At 37.9% G+C, this 18,705-nt stretch overlaps 1 protein-coding gene across 2 annotated transcripts in view; it reads left to right on the top strand.

Moving 5' to 3' along the window:
* Positions 1 to 18,705, top strand: part of SPOCK1 (SPARC (osteonectin), cwcv and kazal like domains proteoglycan 1) — a 281,576-nt gene that overhangs the window by 219,612 nt on the left and 43,259 nt on the right. For both annotated transcript variants that reach the window (XM_048319809.1, XM_048319807.1), the window contains one exon: positions 3,489 to 3,603. In XM_048319809.1, the coding sequence (XP_048175766.1) occupies positions 3,489 to 3,603 (115 nt within the window). The remainder of the gene's footprint in view (positions 1 to 3,488; positions 3,604 to 18,705) is intronic.

Here is an 18,705-nt window from a genome sequence, read left to right as displayed (position 1 = left end):
TTCACTCTTTCTCAAACGAGACTTCATGTTTATCTTTGTCATGTATATTGTCTGCTAATTCCTACATACCCTCCTGTTTAATTCCTATTAAATTAATGATAGAAGGGACAGAAGTTTGGAACCTAATACTTTCTCCTTTATTGGCATGACTACAAGAAATTTTCATTTATAGATTTTGAATCATGAATCAATCAGGAGTGGGTCTTTGATGATCCTTGTGAGTTCCTTCCAATTCAGGATACTCTCTGATTTGTTGCACTAAGACCAAACCGGGGTCTCAGAGAGCCTCCCCTGAGGGATCCCTGGAGTGTTCTCTCCTCACCCCCTTCCCCAGCGTTTGTTTTGGAGGCTGTGAGGTTGCCCAGGGTGCTGTGAGCGCTCTGTCTGTCCTCTCTGTGCCCTATGAACAGGAGCAATGCTGGGCACACAGGATGTCCCAGGCCCCCTGAGACACCTGCAATTATTACATCTCAATTGCACCTGCTTTGCCACTGAAAGGTGCTACCAGGGCTAGGATGTGCTGCTGTACCTGGCTGGATTTTAAGCAAATCCATGTGTTGCTTGTGTCAGGATGCAAAGCTCTTCATGGCATTAATGCACTGGGCTGTACCAAGCTGTCCATGAAAGCATTCATTAGGCAAATATACACCCTCGCAGGAAAGATCACAATAACTTATTCGACAGGATTACTTACTTGCAGGTTAGATCAAAACCTGGCTGCCAGAAGTTGAAAGCCAGTATAAAGGCAGAGATACGCTGTTTTATTATATCATTAAAAAAAAATCTAGATTCTCCTCTAGCAGGGACTGGAGGCTGAAGACTAACAGACAAGAATAAAATAGCTAGGAATAAATTTTATGTAGCTATTTTCTTTCTCCCTCAAATGTGAATGCTTATGCAAAACACATTGCTGTAGATTCACTGACAATAAAGAGGGAATCATTATACGAGTAGTGGATTCTCAGGGGAACACTTTAACCAAAACACACTCTGCAGTAATTTCCCACATCTTAGTTGAATAAATTAATTTATGAATTTTCCATGAATATGTTCAACCATTTCTCCCCTCATATATTTTATTGATCTCCATATACATTTAGCAACAAATAACAGAGCTGCTTTTCCATTTGCAGTAAAAGAGTTTAGAGATGTTTATGTGGGCCTTGGGGTTCAAAGTAAACAAATGCAGTTCACACACCAGGGAGGCTGCAGAAAAATACAAAGCTTGCAAGACCCAGGGAGCTCTACTAGAGCAGCTCAGCAGAGAGTCGAGGCATATCCAATCATATCACTGGAAAAATGAGTCCCCTGAAAGGAGAGGGACCAGCCCCAAACTGCAAGGAGCTTTGTGACTCATCTCTGCAAAATGTATCATGTCCCTTTGGTATGAAAGACTGAGAGTTTTTCCAAGTACTGTGTATCATTCTATTGTCCATGGTCTGGAGAAAGCCAGCAGGCTCCTTACAGGCTGTAGATCCAGTGGCAGAATAATCCAAAAAGTCATTATTGCTCCACAAGACATCCTCTGTGGCCGCTCTGCCTCTGAATATCACTTAGCGAGGCTTAGGCAAAGTCATTAAATCCAAAGTTGAGCTACTCGTGTAGGTTATTATAGTGAGTAAGCACACCATCACATGGAAAGTAAGATATCTCCATGTTTTCCTTTAGGGAAGGAATAAAGAGTTACATACAGTGATGAGGTGTTGAAAAGTAATTAGTATAACCCTAAATTAATATTTAAAATGATGGAGTTCTTTAATCTTCATCCCCCAACACCAAACATCCCAAACAAGCATGGTGGGAATATAATGTGGTTAATCATGGGTGTAAACTTACTCACATGTGACTGCAGCGTTGTGATCTTCAAGCTGGCCTCTCCTCCTTGCCCTCACATAATACAACCCTTCTAAGGAACCCTTTCTTTTTTGGTTTATGTTTACCTTTTTGGTTGTCATTTTTATCAATTGTATGGAAAGCTGAGGAAAAACTTGTCTTGCTGTTTGTAAGTATAAAGCTCTTTCTTTTTTAACTGCACGTAATAATGGGCTTGAAATAGGCTGTACCATCTTAAAGGTTGGTATTTGAAGTATAATTGCTAATGCTTAGATACATAATTTACATTTATTATGCATAATAAAATATGTAAGTAATTGATGTTCTGTAAGGGATTAAATTTTCAACTCCAGCTGCAGCAAGAAGATTTATGCCTGTGTTCTCAATAACGCATTGACTATCAGAATCTGCTGCAGAAAGTCATTGCCTTCAGGACTGCACTCAGTGTTCTCCTTCCTCCTGTTCTCCTTTCCTCCTGATATTGTCTCTCATGTCTTTGTGCTCTGTGCAAAGTGTATTTGTGGAGCAAACAGTTGAAAAATAAGTACATATATTCCTTCAGTCTTGCAAGAAATCGGTATAAAATGCAAGCTAAGCTTGCACACGTTCATGTGTGGCCATGCATTTTCTAAGTGAGAAGGGCAGGACATCACAGAGAGCACAGAAGCACCCTGATGCACTGAAGTTGAGAACGGCGGGGGGATAATGTCAGCAGGGTGGGATGTAGGCACAGCATAATGGACTCCTGCTGCTAGATTAAGCCTGGGCAAAGATGAGCCCTTCTAACAAAAACAAACGCAGGCAAAGCCAAGATATTTGCAATACTTTCAAAGCAAGAGGGGTTTATCTTGTAACAGCATCCTTCTCTGTTCTCTTGGCTTCCACTGTACCAGAATTACAGGGGCTGATGCTGTGCATTTCAGCAGTGGCTGTTGCTCAGTGAGCTCCAGTTGCCCACTGCGTCCTCCATGGTAACACCATGGACTCAGGCTCTGTGTCCTTTAGCTGTGTCAAAATACATTGTGTCCCACTGTGTAAACATGTTGGCCTGCTTTTAAATGAATCATAGCATTAATCATTACTAAAACTCAGATCAAAGGGATTTTACTGCCCGGCATTCTCATTTTCCTTGGCAGGGGGCAATCCCTGCAGGAAGGAGGGCCAGCCCGGGCACCACAGGCAATGGTCCCCTGTGTATCAAAAGCCCTTGGATTCTGGTCTGGTAAAAGCAGTGCTTGAATAAGACAAAAAATGGAGCTGAATTTGGTTCATTAGGTATCAAGCCAAAGAGAACATTTGTGTTTCTGCTGCCTTGTGCTGTTTTCTTTCACTTCATTTATTACTACGTGAGTCCAGTCTCCAGCCACTGGTGCTGCTGGGCACAGAATGGGGAAATAACCACGAGGCAGTCACTGAAGGGAGGGCAACTACACAGGCACAAAGCTCTTGGAGGAAAGTCAGAACTAAAATGTATGTAATGCAAACAGCAAAGGCTAGGAATAGTCAGTGTTATGTTATAAAAGTATTTGCAATAGAGACTGAAGTTTTGCAATCTATCCAATGACATTACTGATAACAAAATTTCTCATTTAATCCAAAGCTGCTATTTTATGTCTTGTCCTAATTAGTATTCTTGCTCTTTTTTATGCTTCTAGTGCAAGATGGAGTTTCATGCATGTACTTCTGGCAAAACCATCACAGCTCGATGTGAAGGTCCCTGTCCCTGCCTTCCAGGACCTGAGAGTTTAAAACACAAGATAGAGAAGACTGGTAAGTTGAGCTGTTAATGAAATCTTGGCAGATTAATTGGCTTCTACTATGTTCTTAGAAAAATGTAAGAAAGACTTTGCTTAACTGGTATATTTTCTGTGTAAGGCTTTCTGAGAAAGAGGTAAGGTACAACTAATCATTTTCTAAGCAGGTGGTGCTTTCAAACACATTAATTGCTGCAAAACTAACTCCTATTTGAGAGAGTCTCATAGGAAAATTAAATTCTGTCTAATGGTCCTCAATTTTAAGTGCAAATATTTCAAATGGAAATATTGAAGAATTGTAAAAGAAGGTAGAAATGAAAAAATACTACTTGATGGTTCATTATTTTGTGAGTTAAAAAAATCAGTAGACTGTTAACTAAAAAGTGGTTTAAAGTCACACGTGTATTACATGGGATCTGAATTATCATTTTAATTTTTATTGTTATTAATGTTACCATTAGAAGTCAAATATATGTTAAATAGACATATGTATCTGTGTTCATGTATAGATCTGTTTCAATAACAAAGTCATTGCAAATGATGCTGTATCAAACTGAAGGTTGGAGTCTCAGCACAAATGGCCTTTTTCCCTGCCAGCTCTCTGGTGAGTTCTCTCTATAGGTCTGAAAGCCTGGTGAACTAATTCACTCCCCCAGGTCTTTTCCAAGGAAGCAAGCATAAACTGTCTCAGAGTGACCTCATCCAAAGGGAATTAGTTCTATCAGAAGAGACTGACTAAAAGCAGAACTCCAGCAGCAGAAGGGGAAATGTCACAGCCAGGTTCTGTCTAAGAGTTTCCTCCCTGCTATGAGGAAAGCCCTTTGGAAGGAAGAAGTTTGTTTCCTGTGGCTGTGTTTTCCTGGTATGAGTGCAGATGTTTGGTGAGCTGGCACAGTGAGCATGAGCCTGGGTTTAGGCCTGGTTTTGAGTCTGGTGGTGTCCTCTCTCTCAGGAGTGCTGAAAGTTTTAACTCACTGACTGCTGCTGGGCTCCTGCCTGTATTGGGAGCTCACAAAGGCAAAGTGGTGACTTAGGCAGGGTTTGCTCTGTCAGGTTAAGCAGTGAAATGTGTTTGTTTGTCTTGCGCATCACATGGAGTATAACAAACAGGAAGCTTTAACACTGGTCTGTTGGACCCCAAATATATGTGAACCTCTCTTCACTCTTTCTCCTTCCCACTGTGGACATGTTCTACCAGTAGCAGGCACAGAAACAGGGAAGAAATGTTTAAATAACATTTCTTCTTCAGATTAGTTCAGGCCCTGTCCCCTCAGCTGAAAACACTGATGATCCTGCTGGTGGTTCTCCCTGCACACATTGTATACTCTAGCACAGCACCAGTGCTCACATTAGGCCTCCATGTACTTTCTAGAACAAGTGTTACTCCAGCCTATTTTTTGAAAATTCAGGTTTCATATAATTTTTTGAAAATTGCAAACATTTTTCTGCTCAGCTCTCAAACTTTGAGCAAGTGTTGTAGATGGCAATGTTCTGAAGTTGATATATAACTGTAATATCGCTTTGTGTGGCTTGAATCTTTTGGTTACAGAATGCCCACTGATAAATTGCCTTATTCATATTTTCTATTTCTTTTAGCCCTTATCAGGCTACAAGAAATATTTCTTTTTCTCTGCCCTTTCTATTTCTTTGCCCTTATCAGAAAGAGTATCAGATTAATAAATCTTCAGTGACATTTCAAGCTTACAATTTCATTCACACAAGAGAAAAAAGATTCTAATAACCCTTATCTTGATAAATGCAATTTGACAGGGTATATGTATTCTGAAACCCAGGCTTTTGTTTTGCTTGACTCAAAACTTTAACTCCAGCCAACAAAGCATTTATTTAATGAATTGGGTGATCTGCAGAGCAACTTTCCTGAAGGCTTTTTTAAGTGGCCAAACTTGAACTAGCAATGCTCCTGCTATGACAAGGTGTCAAGGATATTACTATTTATTATTATTATTATTATTATTATTATTATTATTATGTGCTGAAATGTCCACAGAAGGATTTGGAATTGAAAATCCAATAATCAATAGCAAAGGTGCTTTATAACTTGCTTTTCTACTGGATCTCTGAATGTGCCAGTAACATTCCAGTTAAAGACTTCTTTTATCTTCCTCAGTCTCCTTTCTTCAGGTATTGTCTCTTCAATTGACCCACTGAGTGTAATGGAGTCTCAAACTGAATATTTTAGAGTTTGTCAGTCTTCTAACAAAGTGCTCCCAGGAGTTTCCATGAGAAAACATGAGTAAATTCTACATACCAGCATAAATTTTAAGCAGGTGCAATTTAGTAGTATCTGAAGAGGGATTTGGAATTGTGTGTGTCTGCCCTTTGCAGCCTGGGGCCCAGCCAGCTTTCCTTAGTGTATGAGAAAATGATGAATTCTAGTTGCTAACCACAAAAAAATTTCCATAGTGCACTGCTGCCTTTTGTAAGATTCCTTTTTTTGCTGAACAAGTAGTGTCAGCTGGCTTTGGAGAAATAAGCCCTGACCAGCCCCTTAAGATGACATGGCAGTGCTGGGTTCACGGCTGGATTCAATGATCTGAAAGTTTCAACCTAAATGATCTGATGATCCTGTGGGTGAGATGGGTAAGTCCATTCCTTGGCAGAGCACGGGAGACTCCCAAAACCTGGTCATGACAGCAGTTCATTGATCTCCTCTTCATCAGATCCCCAGATCTCTGATTTGGGAGCTTCTGACTAGAATGTTAGTTATGTGGTATCTTAGTGTTTTCTCTAGGGTTCACACAAAATTATTTTATTTCCTCATATGCTTCAACCATATCATTAATATTGCTGAATTAGCTGAAAAATCAGTAGTTTGATTTCTCACATAAAAATTCACTTGAAAAAACTGTGCAGACCTTTGGGACTCATTTTGGCTCCTTATTTAGTTGCCAGGTTTGTGAAGTGTAATGTTAAGTAGAAGATGATAGAGAGATAAACCTCATGCCTTATACAGACATGCCAGTGGAAATATACTAAGGAGAATAACAGTGCAAATGCTTCCAGCAAAATGGAAATGCAGCTCTTCGAGCTCACACTTCAACGTTGTTATGCCTATTATACAACAAGGTTAAACATACGTGGTTGTGAACTTCCAGTTTGAAGACAGTTTGCATTAATCTTTACATATGCATTCAATCATATTCAAATATTATTCCATGATAAATTACTTTCCAAAATTAAAATTTTAAAGGAACATTTAATTTCCAAAGTACTGTAATTCTAAATGTCATGACCTTTTTTTGTATGCTTGTGAATAAAATTGGCAGCAGCATCAAAGAAAAGCAATCTATGTGCTCAGAGGTAACAATGGACTGCAGTGTCTGAGTACTATTCCTTCCTCCTCCCTGAGCTCTTTCAAAAACATCCCAGCTTTCAGGATGAAAATGAAGATGAATAATCATGTTAAAAATTGGAATTCCTTTCACAGTGCTAACTGCTACTATGGAGACATTAATAACATAGCACGAATGCAAGCAAAAGAAAACCACACCAGAATTATTACGTTTAATGGCAAATAACAACAATAAAATCTTTCTACCATAAGGTTAAATCTTTGAAGAGATGGCAGGATCATGTTCTTCATTTTCTTAAATGGAATTTTGAATCAGAGTCTGAGAGGTAGAACACAGGTCTCTGTGAATGTACTAATGGAAGATTTTGGAAAAGAAGACAAGCCCTAATGCTTTTACTCTTTGCTGTTTTAGGCCCATTTAGATTCCTTTGATTTATCAAAACACTTGATGTGCTTCATAATTCACAGCAGTATCCCAGCTTTACAATATGCTTCCATGATAGCTGCTGATTTTCAGCTCGGCTACCCAGAGACAGAGGTTCAGCTGTAAACTGCCCTGAGGTTAGCTGCCCTTCCAGAGTGTGCATGCCCTTTGATTTAATACTATAAAATGAATAAGGCTATAATTTCAACAGAAGAAAAGGACTAGAAAGTGTCTCTAAGTGACAAAAATTATTTAAGGAACAGAATCTTGTCTGCTGATGGTTTTCAGGTACCTCTTTGCAATAGCAAGTAGAGTCCTCATCAAGTATAACTTACTTTTAGACCAAATGAAGCTTCCAAAAAACCCACCATAAATAACTTTGGATAAGAGACAAATGGTTTCAGTTCTTCAGAACCTCCTGGCAAAGGGAGAGAATCTTGCCTTGAATCCCCTGTTCATTCTATCAAAACGCCAACACGGTGCAATGACTGGGGTGTCTCTCGTGGTGGCAATAATGTGGTTCTGTCAACTTCCCCTGTTGCTCTGTGACTCCTGTTTGGTCTGTGTTAGTGGTGTAGGTGCTCAGGAAGGATGGTAAATGTTTAACAACATGTCAAGGGCTCTTTCTGACTGTACCCTTTCTGTGCTTTCTAAGTTAAGTGCTGTTATTCCCAACACACCAGGCTTCATTTGTTGCCATCAGGGTTGCAGAACCACTGGAGCATGAATGGATGCAGTAATTCAAAGCAGGTTTATCCCTGTCTGTGCATTATGTGCTTTTGACCTTGCAGAAATGCCCAAGGCAACTTCTAAGGAAATCCTGTTATCTTCGTAAAGGGACTGTAAGGTCAATAGGCAAAAGCAAATATATTCAAATATGCCAAGTGTTGTTTAGATTTATAAGGAGAATCAAGGGAACATTTTTAAGTTACAATAATAGGTCTTGGCAAGCTTGATCAAGAATCTACATTGTTTAGGGTATGAATTGTAGCATTTAACTACCAGCCCCTATTGGTTGTGATGGATGAGAAGGTCTAATGTTCCTTTCCTGTATAAAATGAGCACTCAGTGCATGAAGTTCATTTGAAGAAATCACTGTCTTGTTTCCCAAATGAGTTGTATCACTTCTTGTGTCTGAATGACTGACAACTAAAAGAATTTAAAGTCTTGAAATCCACTTTCAGCAAATATTTCAGCGTCAAATTGCTATTCACAGGTTTTCGTAACTGCAGAGTACATAATTTTAAATTTTATGAAGTATGAGTCATGGACATGGTTGATTTGAAATTGGTGCAGATTTGTCAGGAAATGTTTGCTTTCGTGGCTTTAGTTTTGAAAAAAAGCTCTTTCTGACACTGAATTTCCAGGCAGATTTTTAAATTATTTACTTGAGTCTCAAACTCTGGGAATGATAAAACAAAAGCATTCCAAAATTAAGGTCACCCAAGGTTTCAAAGCTTTAGTATGTCTCATGAAAACTAGGTGGGTTCCTCTGGACTTCATCAGTAAATAGTAGGTTTATTAGCTCTAAACCATGTAGGATCTGATATTTTTGCTACAAAATTTTCTGTGTGAGTACTGCAGTTGAGTTTTTTAATTTGTTACATGATTAAATGAACGTACCCAAGTAAATCTGAGTTATGTGGTTTCTGTAAATAATAATTACTATTATCAATACAATTATTTTGCCTGCAAGCTTTCACACCAGCAGATCAGTCTTTATTCCTTTCCCCAAAGCATGAAAGATTAACTTTTTTCACTTCTGCAAGATACTGTTTGTGAGTAGTGAAGTGACTGCACCCAATTAATATTTGATTAAAAGAAAGTCAGGAGGCAGGCAAGAACAGATATTTCTGCTCTCCATGGATGGCTGTTGGTGTCACCCACTTCTCTTGGAAGCAAAAGCCGATAGCTCCAAGACTGAGGCAGCAAAATCAAGCTCTTGCCATAGTCAGAAGAAAAGTGATGGTGGCTGGGGGGTGTTTTGTTTGCTGCTTCACCTCACATGAATCTTCTTTTTCTGCATTGGACAAAAGCAAGAGCTGATGGGAGAAAGGCCAGTTGTAGAATTCATGTAGTGTTTTTCCTGTTCCCAAATACAACTGACTTGGACTGTATAATTAGACAACACATAATGTGAATTGTAAACTTTATAATTGAATAAACAAGTCTAAATGTCTCTGGCACCAGTATATGAGGACCATATTTTAGGATGTAGGTGCAAACAGCCATAATGGTATGATTTAAGAGCTCGAAGCTCTGCAAAGAAGGAATACAGAGAGATTTCAAACGTCGTATCTAAAACCACTTTTCAGCTTGAGCAAATACTATTGAATTTTTCACCACCATTCAATATGCCCATACTGAGGTTCTGAATTATGTCTACAAAGTATTTATACAATGGAAATGAAATGCATATTTGCTTTATTTTCCATTATAATTGTGTTGTAAAGGAAAATCAGCCCAAAAAACTTGGTTAGGCCTGAGAGTAAATTCAGATTTGGATCTGTGATACCTCAGTGCTTTTTTTACCAAAGAGTAGGAATTAAAATATTTTTTGTTCTTTCAACAATTATGCACAGAAAGCACTCAGGTGCCTATGTGGAGCCTGCTTTGACATGCACTTGAAAAGGAGACAGAATTGTCCCCTGTAGAAATGTTGTGTTTTGATCTGACTCCAAGGTTTTGGAACTCGGCACAGAAGCATTGATTACAGCAGGCCCCAGACAGATAACAAGTTAGGGACGATACCATCCATTGACTATCTGTCACTTTTTTGGCATGATCTTCTATGGATTTGATCAAATTACAACAGGCTCCAAAATACAGCAGACAACATCTGCTTTAGAGGCAGCAGTCACAGAAAGGAGGAGCAGGCACTCAGAGCGTCTTGTTCACTTTGCTGCTTTCAGGTGCTTGCTGAAAGGACACTGACTATAGTGGGAGCATTCCTGCCAGCAGGATTTGCCCTTTTGGTAAATGCATGTCTTTAACAAGCTAACATAGCAAGAGAATAACGTTGAGCCAAAATTTCTGACATGATTTCCGAGGTCGAACCAGGACATGAGATACAATTCCTCATCATCACTAAATAAAGACTAATCCCAGAAGGCAGCGGGAGACAGGAACTGCATAAAAATAACTGTGTTGTGGTGTAATTATATTTAAAACAGTAGGATATTCTTTTCAATCTTTTTGAAATCTTTTGAAAGAGAACTTTTAAGGCTGTGTTAACTCCCTGACAGCTCTCTGTGGCTGAGTCGAGTCCTTATGTTTTCTCAAGCATTTATAGCTGTATGTTTGCCCAGGCTTAGCAGTAAATACAGGTTTCCCGCCCTTCCCCAGGAGTGGTCACCTGCTAGAATAGAAATAATATTTAAAAAATTGATTTGTTGGGTCTCATCCATGTAACCAGTAGCTGTGGATTGCTCAGTTCCACATTAAATTCAGTACAGAATCCAAATCTAAATGGGTTGCTGATCCCAAGGGCAGTGTAGACATCGCCTGGATCCCTGACCCTGCAGACAACTTCACACCTGGACACACAAAGGACACAGGATCCCAACGGATTCTGGGATGCAGAAACCCACAAAAACAATAAGAGGACACTGAGACAGCTCAATGGTCATTGGTTTCATAAACAGTATTAAACAAAATGTTAAAATGGCTATTGATTTTTTTTTTTGGCATAAATAAAAGGTTAGAAAATGACAGACACAGTAAGCACTTCGTGTCAGCAAGTAACAATCATTTTCAGACAAGAAGTAATTTGATTTTGGATTGCCGACAGAAAACTATTGAAGTGGCACACTGTGTTAATAGAAACACCATCTAGTAACAGCAGGTGTTTGTGTGCTGATAATGATAATTAGAGCACTAAAATTTCTCTCATCATAAACAAAGTCAAATAAATAAGACTGGTTCCATATAGTTTTTTCTCATGGATATTGATTTCTGCATTTTTGGGAATATTTCCCTAACATTTATTCCAAGAAAATGTTTGTGAAATCTTTGGAAACCTGACAGTGAAATAAATTATAGTGCATATCACTGTGGTGTTAAGCTAAAACTTCCCAGTGTGAGGGGAAAAAAAAAAGCCCAAACCTTTTCAGTAAAGTTCAGGAACAAATAAGACTTTATATGTTTCAAATGCATCTTTTTCCAGTTTCTTGGTTGTTTGGGTTTTTTTCTTTGATATCTTAAGGACTAAATTCCATCTTTAGTTACTCCAGTATAAATCTGGAATAGTTCCATCAAAAACGTTGAGCCGGTTGCTTTTGGTTGAGATATTCTCAGTCTATAGAGGTATAAATGAGTATAGCCTAGAGATTAATTGATCATTCCAAGAGAGGTTGTAACTTTTTATGCAGCATTGTGACAAATTAGTTCTTGGTTTTTTCAATTTCTAATTCCTTATTAGTGCAGAAGAAAGGAGATGGTATTTGTGATATCACCACCTCATTCCAAATATATATCCTTGCATATTTTGTAGCTTCCACTGACCCAACAGGGACCTTTCTACATTAATTTTCCTCTGAAGAATTGCATTTTTTTGTAATTCAGTTTAATGGGCTGCATGTAAATGAAAAAAATAGTGTTATCTGTTTTCTCTAAAGCAGCTGTCTTAGATGTGGACTAGAATGAGAATCTTTACTAAATTACTGAAATCTGAATTATTTGGCTCAAGTCCATCTCTGTCAAACAGGAGTCCAACATCCACACAAAAACACTAAAATATCCTGCAACACAATAAATAAATAAATATTAGAAAGCTTCTGGGCAACCACCGTAGGTCTTTATGCCCCAAATATTGAAATATCCATGTTTTAACATTTAGTAATTTTTTCAGACAGAGGGTCAAACTCTGAAGACTGGGTTGGTCACTCAAAATTGTGGTTTAACCATCCCTGCGGGTGTCCTGATGCAACCTCTCTGCAGCAGTCCTTGGGATTAGCTTGGACAGTCAAACCTCAAATTTGGAGCTGAATTATAAATCCTTAGACCCTACACACGCAGTCAGACAAGCCTTTATAATATTTCTAATTAATAGTAACATACAGAGTGGCTAAGCTTTTGTCTAAGCAATCTGTTTACTCTGTGATGATTTTAGTCTTAACTACATTTCTTTAAAATGAAATATTCCAATTTCATTAATAATTGTTTAGAAGGCAATTGCTTATGGGGAAACAGTTTCCTTTTCCTTTATGAGAACACACTTTATACAATGGTATCACTCTGTGCTTGGATTTAATAATTTGTAGTCTTGGCTTCGTCTTATTTGTCTGAAGGTGATTTTACTATCATCGTGTCCTATTTTGCAGTTTGTTTACAAAGATAGTTGAGGTACAGGTGTTATCGGGCAGAGAGAACGGGCAAAAATTGTCCAAATTGTAAGTATGGTCTATAGCAGCGAGTACTTGTTTATCAGGCAATCTCTGTCAGCAGGAAAAATGAAAACTGGGTAAAATAAAATCATGTCACTGTCATTTCAGACAGCAAGTTGCATGTTACAAATGCCTTATTGATCATTCACAATTGAAATTCATGTTTAAGCTCTCAGTTCTTGAAAAGATTGCAAATGTTCATGGAGACTTTAAGATGCAAAAGAAAATGCAGAAGGGATACCATCTTTTGAAAAATCCTGGGCATTTTGTTTGAGACCACCAAAATTCGGCTTCATTTGGGACTGTGAAGTGATAACAAAATACACATATCTCAGTCTTTATCATGATTTTCCAGACAGTTGTGGTACATGGTTGTTTATCTCTGTAACAAAAATAACTCACTGCGAAAAAGCAATGCCCATGTATTTCTCAAGCATGTTGCATCTTCTGTTAATGTTATACAATAACATTCAGGTGTGGCTAAAAAAATAGTTATATAAAAAAAGGTGCCTCATTCTGTTTTGTTGTTCTCATGAAGGGATTAATTAGCTCCGGCCTGAGCTATGTTTAGTTGAAATGAAACAGAAAACACCAGAAACTATTTTGTCTCCAGAAGTTCCAGTGCCAAGGTACCAGCGCATAGCACATTTCCTGGTAAGAGCTGATGAAAAATACTAAAGTCACAGGGAAGGTTTACAGACCCTGAGTTTTCCAGGCATGAAACCCAGTGTTTGTTTCTAGCTGATCCCATCCAGAAAAGGCAGGATCCTGCAGTTTCAAAGTGCAGTGAGATTGGCCTGTGAAATAAAAAAGCCTTCCCTCATTTGCAGTCCTTTCCTCTGAGCCTGATGGGTGGAGAGGCATTGGAAGAAGTATCTCATATATGAAGCACCTTATCTCTAAATTAGATTATTGGTGGGCAGTGGAGACTTAAGTTGGAGGGAAATTGCCAAAGGCACAAAACTAACCAGTCTTACGAACTAGATATCCTGCTTCCCTTTCATTTCAAATATTGACACTAGCATTCTGGACATTATAAATAAAAAATCTTTTATAGAAATCTTGATATTGTATATTGTACATTAGAGATTGTTACATGAAGCTTATATATTAATCACTTTCCTCAATTTAGTAAAATCCCATAAGCAAATAAGAAGTTCCGAACAACAACTATATATATATATATGTGCAGATCAGAATTTTTAAAGCACAGGTGGCTTTTACCAGAAAATATAACTTTTAAGTGTTTTGATTTTTTTTTTTAATTGTATGAGAAGTATGCTATATAGTGTATAGAGTAAGTGCATTTGAGAATGCTCTTACCCGAAGGCAATAAATGATTAAAATAGATTTTTCAATAAACAATCAAGTGGAAGGAATTGTTATTTGTTCAGTTTACATTATGTCACGAAGTTGAGTTGTTTGCAAAAAACACAGGACAGTATTTCACTTTTCTTTTAAAAAGGTTCCTTTTTGTATTTTCAATTGGATGTCCTTGAGAGCCGGAACAGTAGAAATGGGAAGAAGTTCATTAGCACAAAGTGCATAATTATACACTTGGGGTCTAATAATATTAACATCTTCTTTAATCTAAGTCCTCTTTGGTTAGAAGTGTCTAACGGAGGAAAGGCCTTAATGTGGTAGCTGGTCACAGAATAACTGTGAGCAACTATGATCTGTGAAAAAGACTTACATAAACCTCAGGGATGTCAGGAGAGGCATCTCCAGAAATATTGGCAATACTTTACAGGGCATTGGTAAGACTTTGTCTGGGTTGGGGTTTTTTTTGTATATTCTGATCAGCACTGCTCTATCATAGAGAATTCCAAGATGAAATAGGAGACTGAGTGAGTTTTTCACTGCTTTAGTCTAGAGCTGAACCATTCCTGTCACAGACTTCTTTGTGCTTGGTACAAAAACCAAGTAAAAAGTCCTATCTCCTAAAAGTTAACTCTACAGCACACTATTGAAAAGATGTGCCACAGCTACTTTGGAGAAGCTAAAGGGAGAAAGAAGCCTGGTATAGGTATTTAAATGATAGTATAAATACAGCTTTAAGGCAATTCTTTCAGTATCTATTAAGTGAAAAAAAAATATTTTTGCACATAATATTTTAGAATTACTTTTTTTTTGTTCATATAGTTTAGGGTGTAAAATGAATGAGGAATTTGAGGAAAGGGGAAAGACATCTGCTACTTGTAAGGCATTTTGGAAAATGAGAGCTCATGGCAGCACTTCACCCTGCCGAGGTTCTTCTGTTTCAAAGGCAACTTTGCAAATGTCTATCCACTCCTACCCAGGCTGATTTTCTCTCTCTTTTCCTCACTCTTTTTTAAGACATGTCTGTTAAACATCACTGGTTTCTATTTTTTCCTTACCATCCCTAACATAGTAAAGGTGATTGAGGAGTTTCTGTTCATGGGCTGCTGTAATTTCCATATGGTTCTGCAAGGCTGTACAAAGGTGATGTGTTACTGCTGAGTCTTGGGACACGAGGCATTTGGCTACATTCTTGTGACAAAGAATTCATAAAACAGAATTTATGCGGTGCTTTATGGAACCAGCTGATTAACTGCAGCCCTCAATAAAGAAAAGATGCTGTGTGCAATTGAAGTACAGGTATAAAAAAGCTACAATAAAGAAGATGCAAGTGAAAACAATATATTAAGTTTCTGAGAAGCAGATTCATTGGCAGGTCTTTGCATTTCAAAGGAAATTCAGGACCTCCTGATATGTGGTGGTGTTATTTCATGTTGTACGACAGCACTGTTAAGAGCAAGGGTTTGGAAATAAACTCCTCCTGACCTTGGGAAACTGAATTACATTAATGCAGTTTATGTTTTAAGCAAGCCTGGACTTGTGTGTCACACTCCAAGAATTAGTGAAGCCCACAAAGTTACTCCTGCGTTTAACTTACTATACAAAGAGATTATTTTCTTATTTTATGGCAAAATGCTACCAGGTTCCAAACACGTTTCTGTTTGCTTGGGCATAATTTTTATCAGCATATGTCACAAGAGGTGCTTACATTTGTAAATACCTACACCTTAAGTTTGTAAATAATTCCCAATAATATTGCAATTGTTATTGGAGTTCCAATTTCTGTAATTGGAAATTTTGCAGATATGCATAGGTTTGAGGTTCTCTGTGGTAGATCACTGTGTATATAAAAGTATTGTAAGGACAACTCTTTTACTAATGCTAAAGACAGAGCTTCTCTAGCAACTATGATAGTGAAAAATACTGTGGTTTATTTCTCCTTGTGCTTCAAATACCTGAATATGGATTAAATGTGTTACATTTCAGACTGGTGGAATCCCTAAAATAAGTGTTGCGTGAATGTAGACTGAAATGCAGTTTTTTTCAAGTAGGTAGTCGGGGGGAATTCAGAAGCTTATTTCACTGGTATGGTGAAGGACTGAAAGTAGCAAGAAAGGTTTTAATCATGAAATAATGGAATTAGAGTTGGTGGTGCAAACTGTGAATATTTTATCATGTCCTTGCCCAACATCTGTCCTAAAGGAGAGTTAACAGATTGGATTCAATCTTTCTTAAAAAGCAGCCATAAATGTTACATACTATTATATTGCAGCTTAATATTCTCAATGACAGCAAGACAAATTTCAGTTTGCTCAGTGTTAGAGCATTATCCTTGGCAACATTCTGACCAGTGTATTTTCTTGCCCTAATTCAGATGCAAGAGAATACCAGTCTCCAAGCTCTTCACAGGCTTTGAGTAATTGCCATTTGTTGTTGTCCTTCACCTCTCTGCTCTTCTGAAAACAGATTGTATTCCACAGCAGGGTTTCATTGATGAGAGGTAAAGTAAACCCTCCTCTAGCAGTTGGATGCTTTGACTTACTAAACTCACTGCTCCTTGAAAGAGAAATTGGTTTCTCTTGAGAACATGTGAACAATAAAAAAAGTATAAAACTGTAAATGAGTTTGTATAAGGGCACATAAAATCCAAATTCCTGGCTGTAGGCATTTTCAGAAGACTGATTCACTGATTACTAGTGTGGCCATTGTGTTTGTTTAAGGCGTTTTTGAAGTCCAAAGGCTCTTTTGAAAAGTGTTTATTTCCCTGAGGAGACAAATGCAGGATTCTGTAGTGCAAGTCAAGTATGCCAGCCTTTAACAAGATTATGAGAGCCTTTTCCATGGGTCTGCAGTGTGAAAAACATCCTTAGCTGTAGGTCACAATGAATAAGAGAAGAAAGTAGCCAGAAGAGATCCAGCCAGCTGGCTGGTTTTATGGGTAGGTTGTTAGACTGGCTGTAAAGGACTGGTTTCAAGTTTAGACTGGTTCCTGCAAAGCAGCTGGATGCACATGTTCTACTGGAAATATTCCTCTTAATGCTCTGGGGCAAAGCAGTTACAGTATTTTATATTTTTAAGAAATTTGTTTTAATAGAACAGAATGCCCTGGGCTTCTGCAAACAACTTATCTTCCTCCTTCAGAATAATCAGATACAAAGCTAAACCCACTTTATTTCACAGATGACTGTTTAGGTCCATATCCCAGGCTCTGTATCAAGGCTGAGGAGTGGCGTTGGTGCCACAGTGGTAAGTGCTCTGTAAGTGCCTACACAGAGAGATAAGGCTTGAGGATACTCACCGGCTAATTCAGGATAATAAATTAAATAAAAGTGAGATGTAATTTATGTTGTTAATAAGTCTCTTCTCCTGTTAGTAATATGCAAATCTATGCAAAATTATTTGTTTTGCATAAAGAAGTTGAATTGGAAAGATGCCGTGCGGCCTAGCTACAGAAAGTCCTTAACAAATTGCATAATCTTAATATCAGTAAACACAGTCTAGGTGTTTGGATATGTTCTTAGTTCAGTTCCTCTTGCAATTGTTAAATACTAACCATCATTCTTGTTGTGGGCATTTTTACTCTTTGTGCCATCAAACCCCTTTATCTGAGTTGTTTATGCCCTTTGCTAATGTTAATGGATTCAACCTCACATTGCCTTGGGCATTCACTTTAATGCACAGGTAAAAAAATGCAGATCCAGTTCCTCTGACTCACTGCATACATCAGGAAAGCTCCAGCAGAGGTTTAAAGCTCTTGCTTTAATTGCTGTGCTCATCTTCCTTCCAAAACAAGAATTACTGTCCTCCACAGAAAGACATTTCAGTTGGATTGCCAGGGGGCTCTTTTCCAATTTTTTTGTGTAGACACTTACCTTGCTCCAGGGACCATTGTGTCACATATATGCTTTTAATTTCTTTTCAGATTTTGAAGACCAACTTCTCCCTTACTTTTTTTTAGTGGCTGTCTTCTGCTGAGAAGTGTTAAAATAGTTTGCAGAGACCATCTGCCCTCTTGCCAAGCTGGAGTACTTGGGTTCTGTACGTGGCTGTGACACTTGCCAACTTTTCCACTCACATCAAAGTTTCTTCTTCTATCTTTCCCCGTACATTTATAAATATAAATTAGGCAGTTTCTCATAAGGCTCTGTCTGCACTATGGATAAGTTCCATGTTTATTCTCTTTCACTCTCCATTTGATTCTGCACTGACCTTTGTATGTGGTTGTCTTATCAACTGGCCTTCTTCCCCAAAACCAGTACTGTGCAAATAATTGATTTTTCAGTTTACTGACTGGACTGGAGAGTCAGGAATTGAGGGGGTAATTCTTCATGGTAAAGTAAAAGACCTTTTAGAAAACTCTGTAAAAAATGAAATCTGACAGTTTTTGAAGCAGAAGCATCACTTTGAAACGAACAAGCTAAATTTCAGTATTTCAGTGATTCAGCATGTCAATCCCAATTTGTAAATTATTTTGGTCATCTCAAACTCCATTTTCTGCAGCACAGAAACTGTATTCCAAATTATTATTATTATTATTAATAGTAATAATTATTATTATTATTATATTAATTGCTGATATTATTATTATTTTTACTATTTTCTCCCAAGGAATACAGTAGCATCTCATGATATTTGCTATTTTCTTTTAGCGATGATTTTGCTTGTAACTCCACTTGC

The sequence above is a fragment of the Corvus hawaiiensis genome, chromosome 15 (genome assembly GCF_020740725.1).
Source record: "Corvus hawaiiensis isolate bCorHaw1 chromosome 15, bCorHaw1.pri.cur, whole genome shotgun sequence".
Classification (NCBI taxonomy): Eukaryota; Metazoa; Chordata; class Aves; order Passeriformes; family Corvidae; genus Corvus; species Corvus hawaiiensis.
Note: the sequence above shows the minus strand (reverse complement) of the source record. Positions and strands in the feature narration are given on the sequence as shown.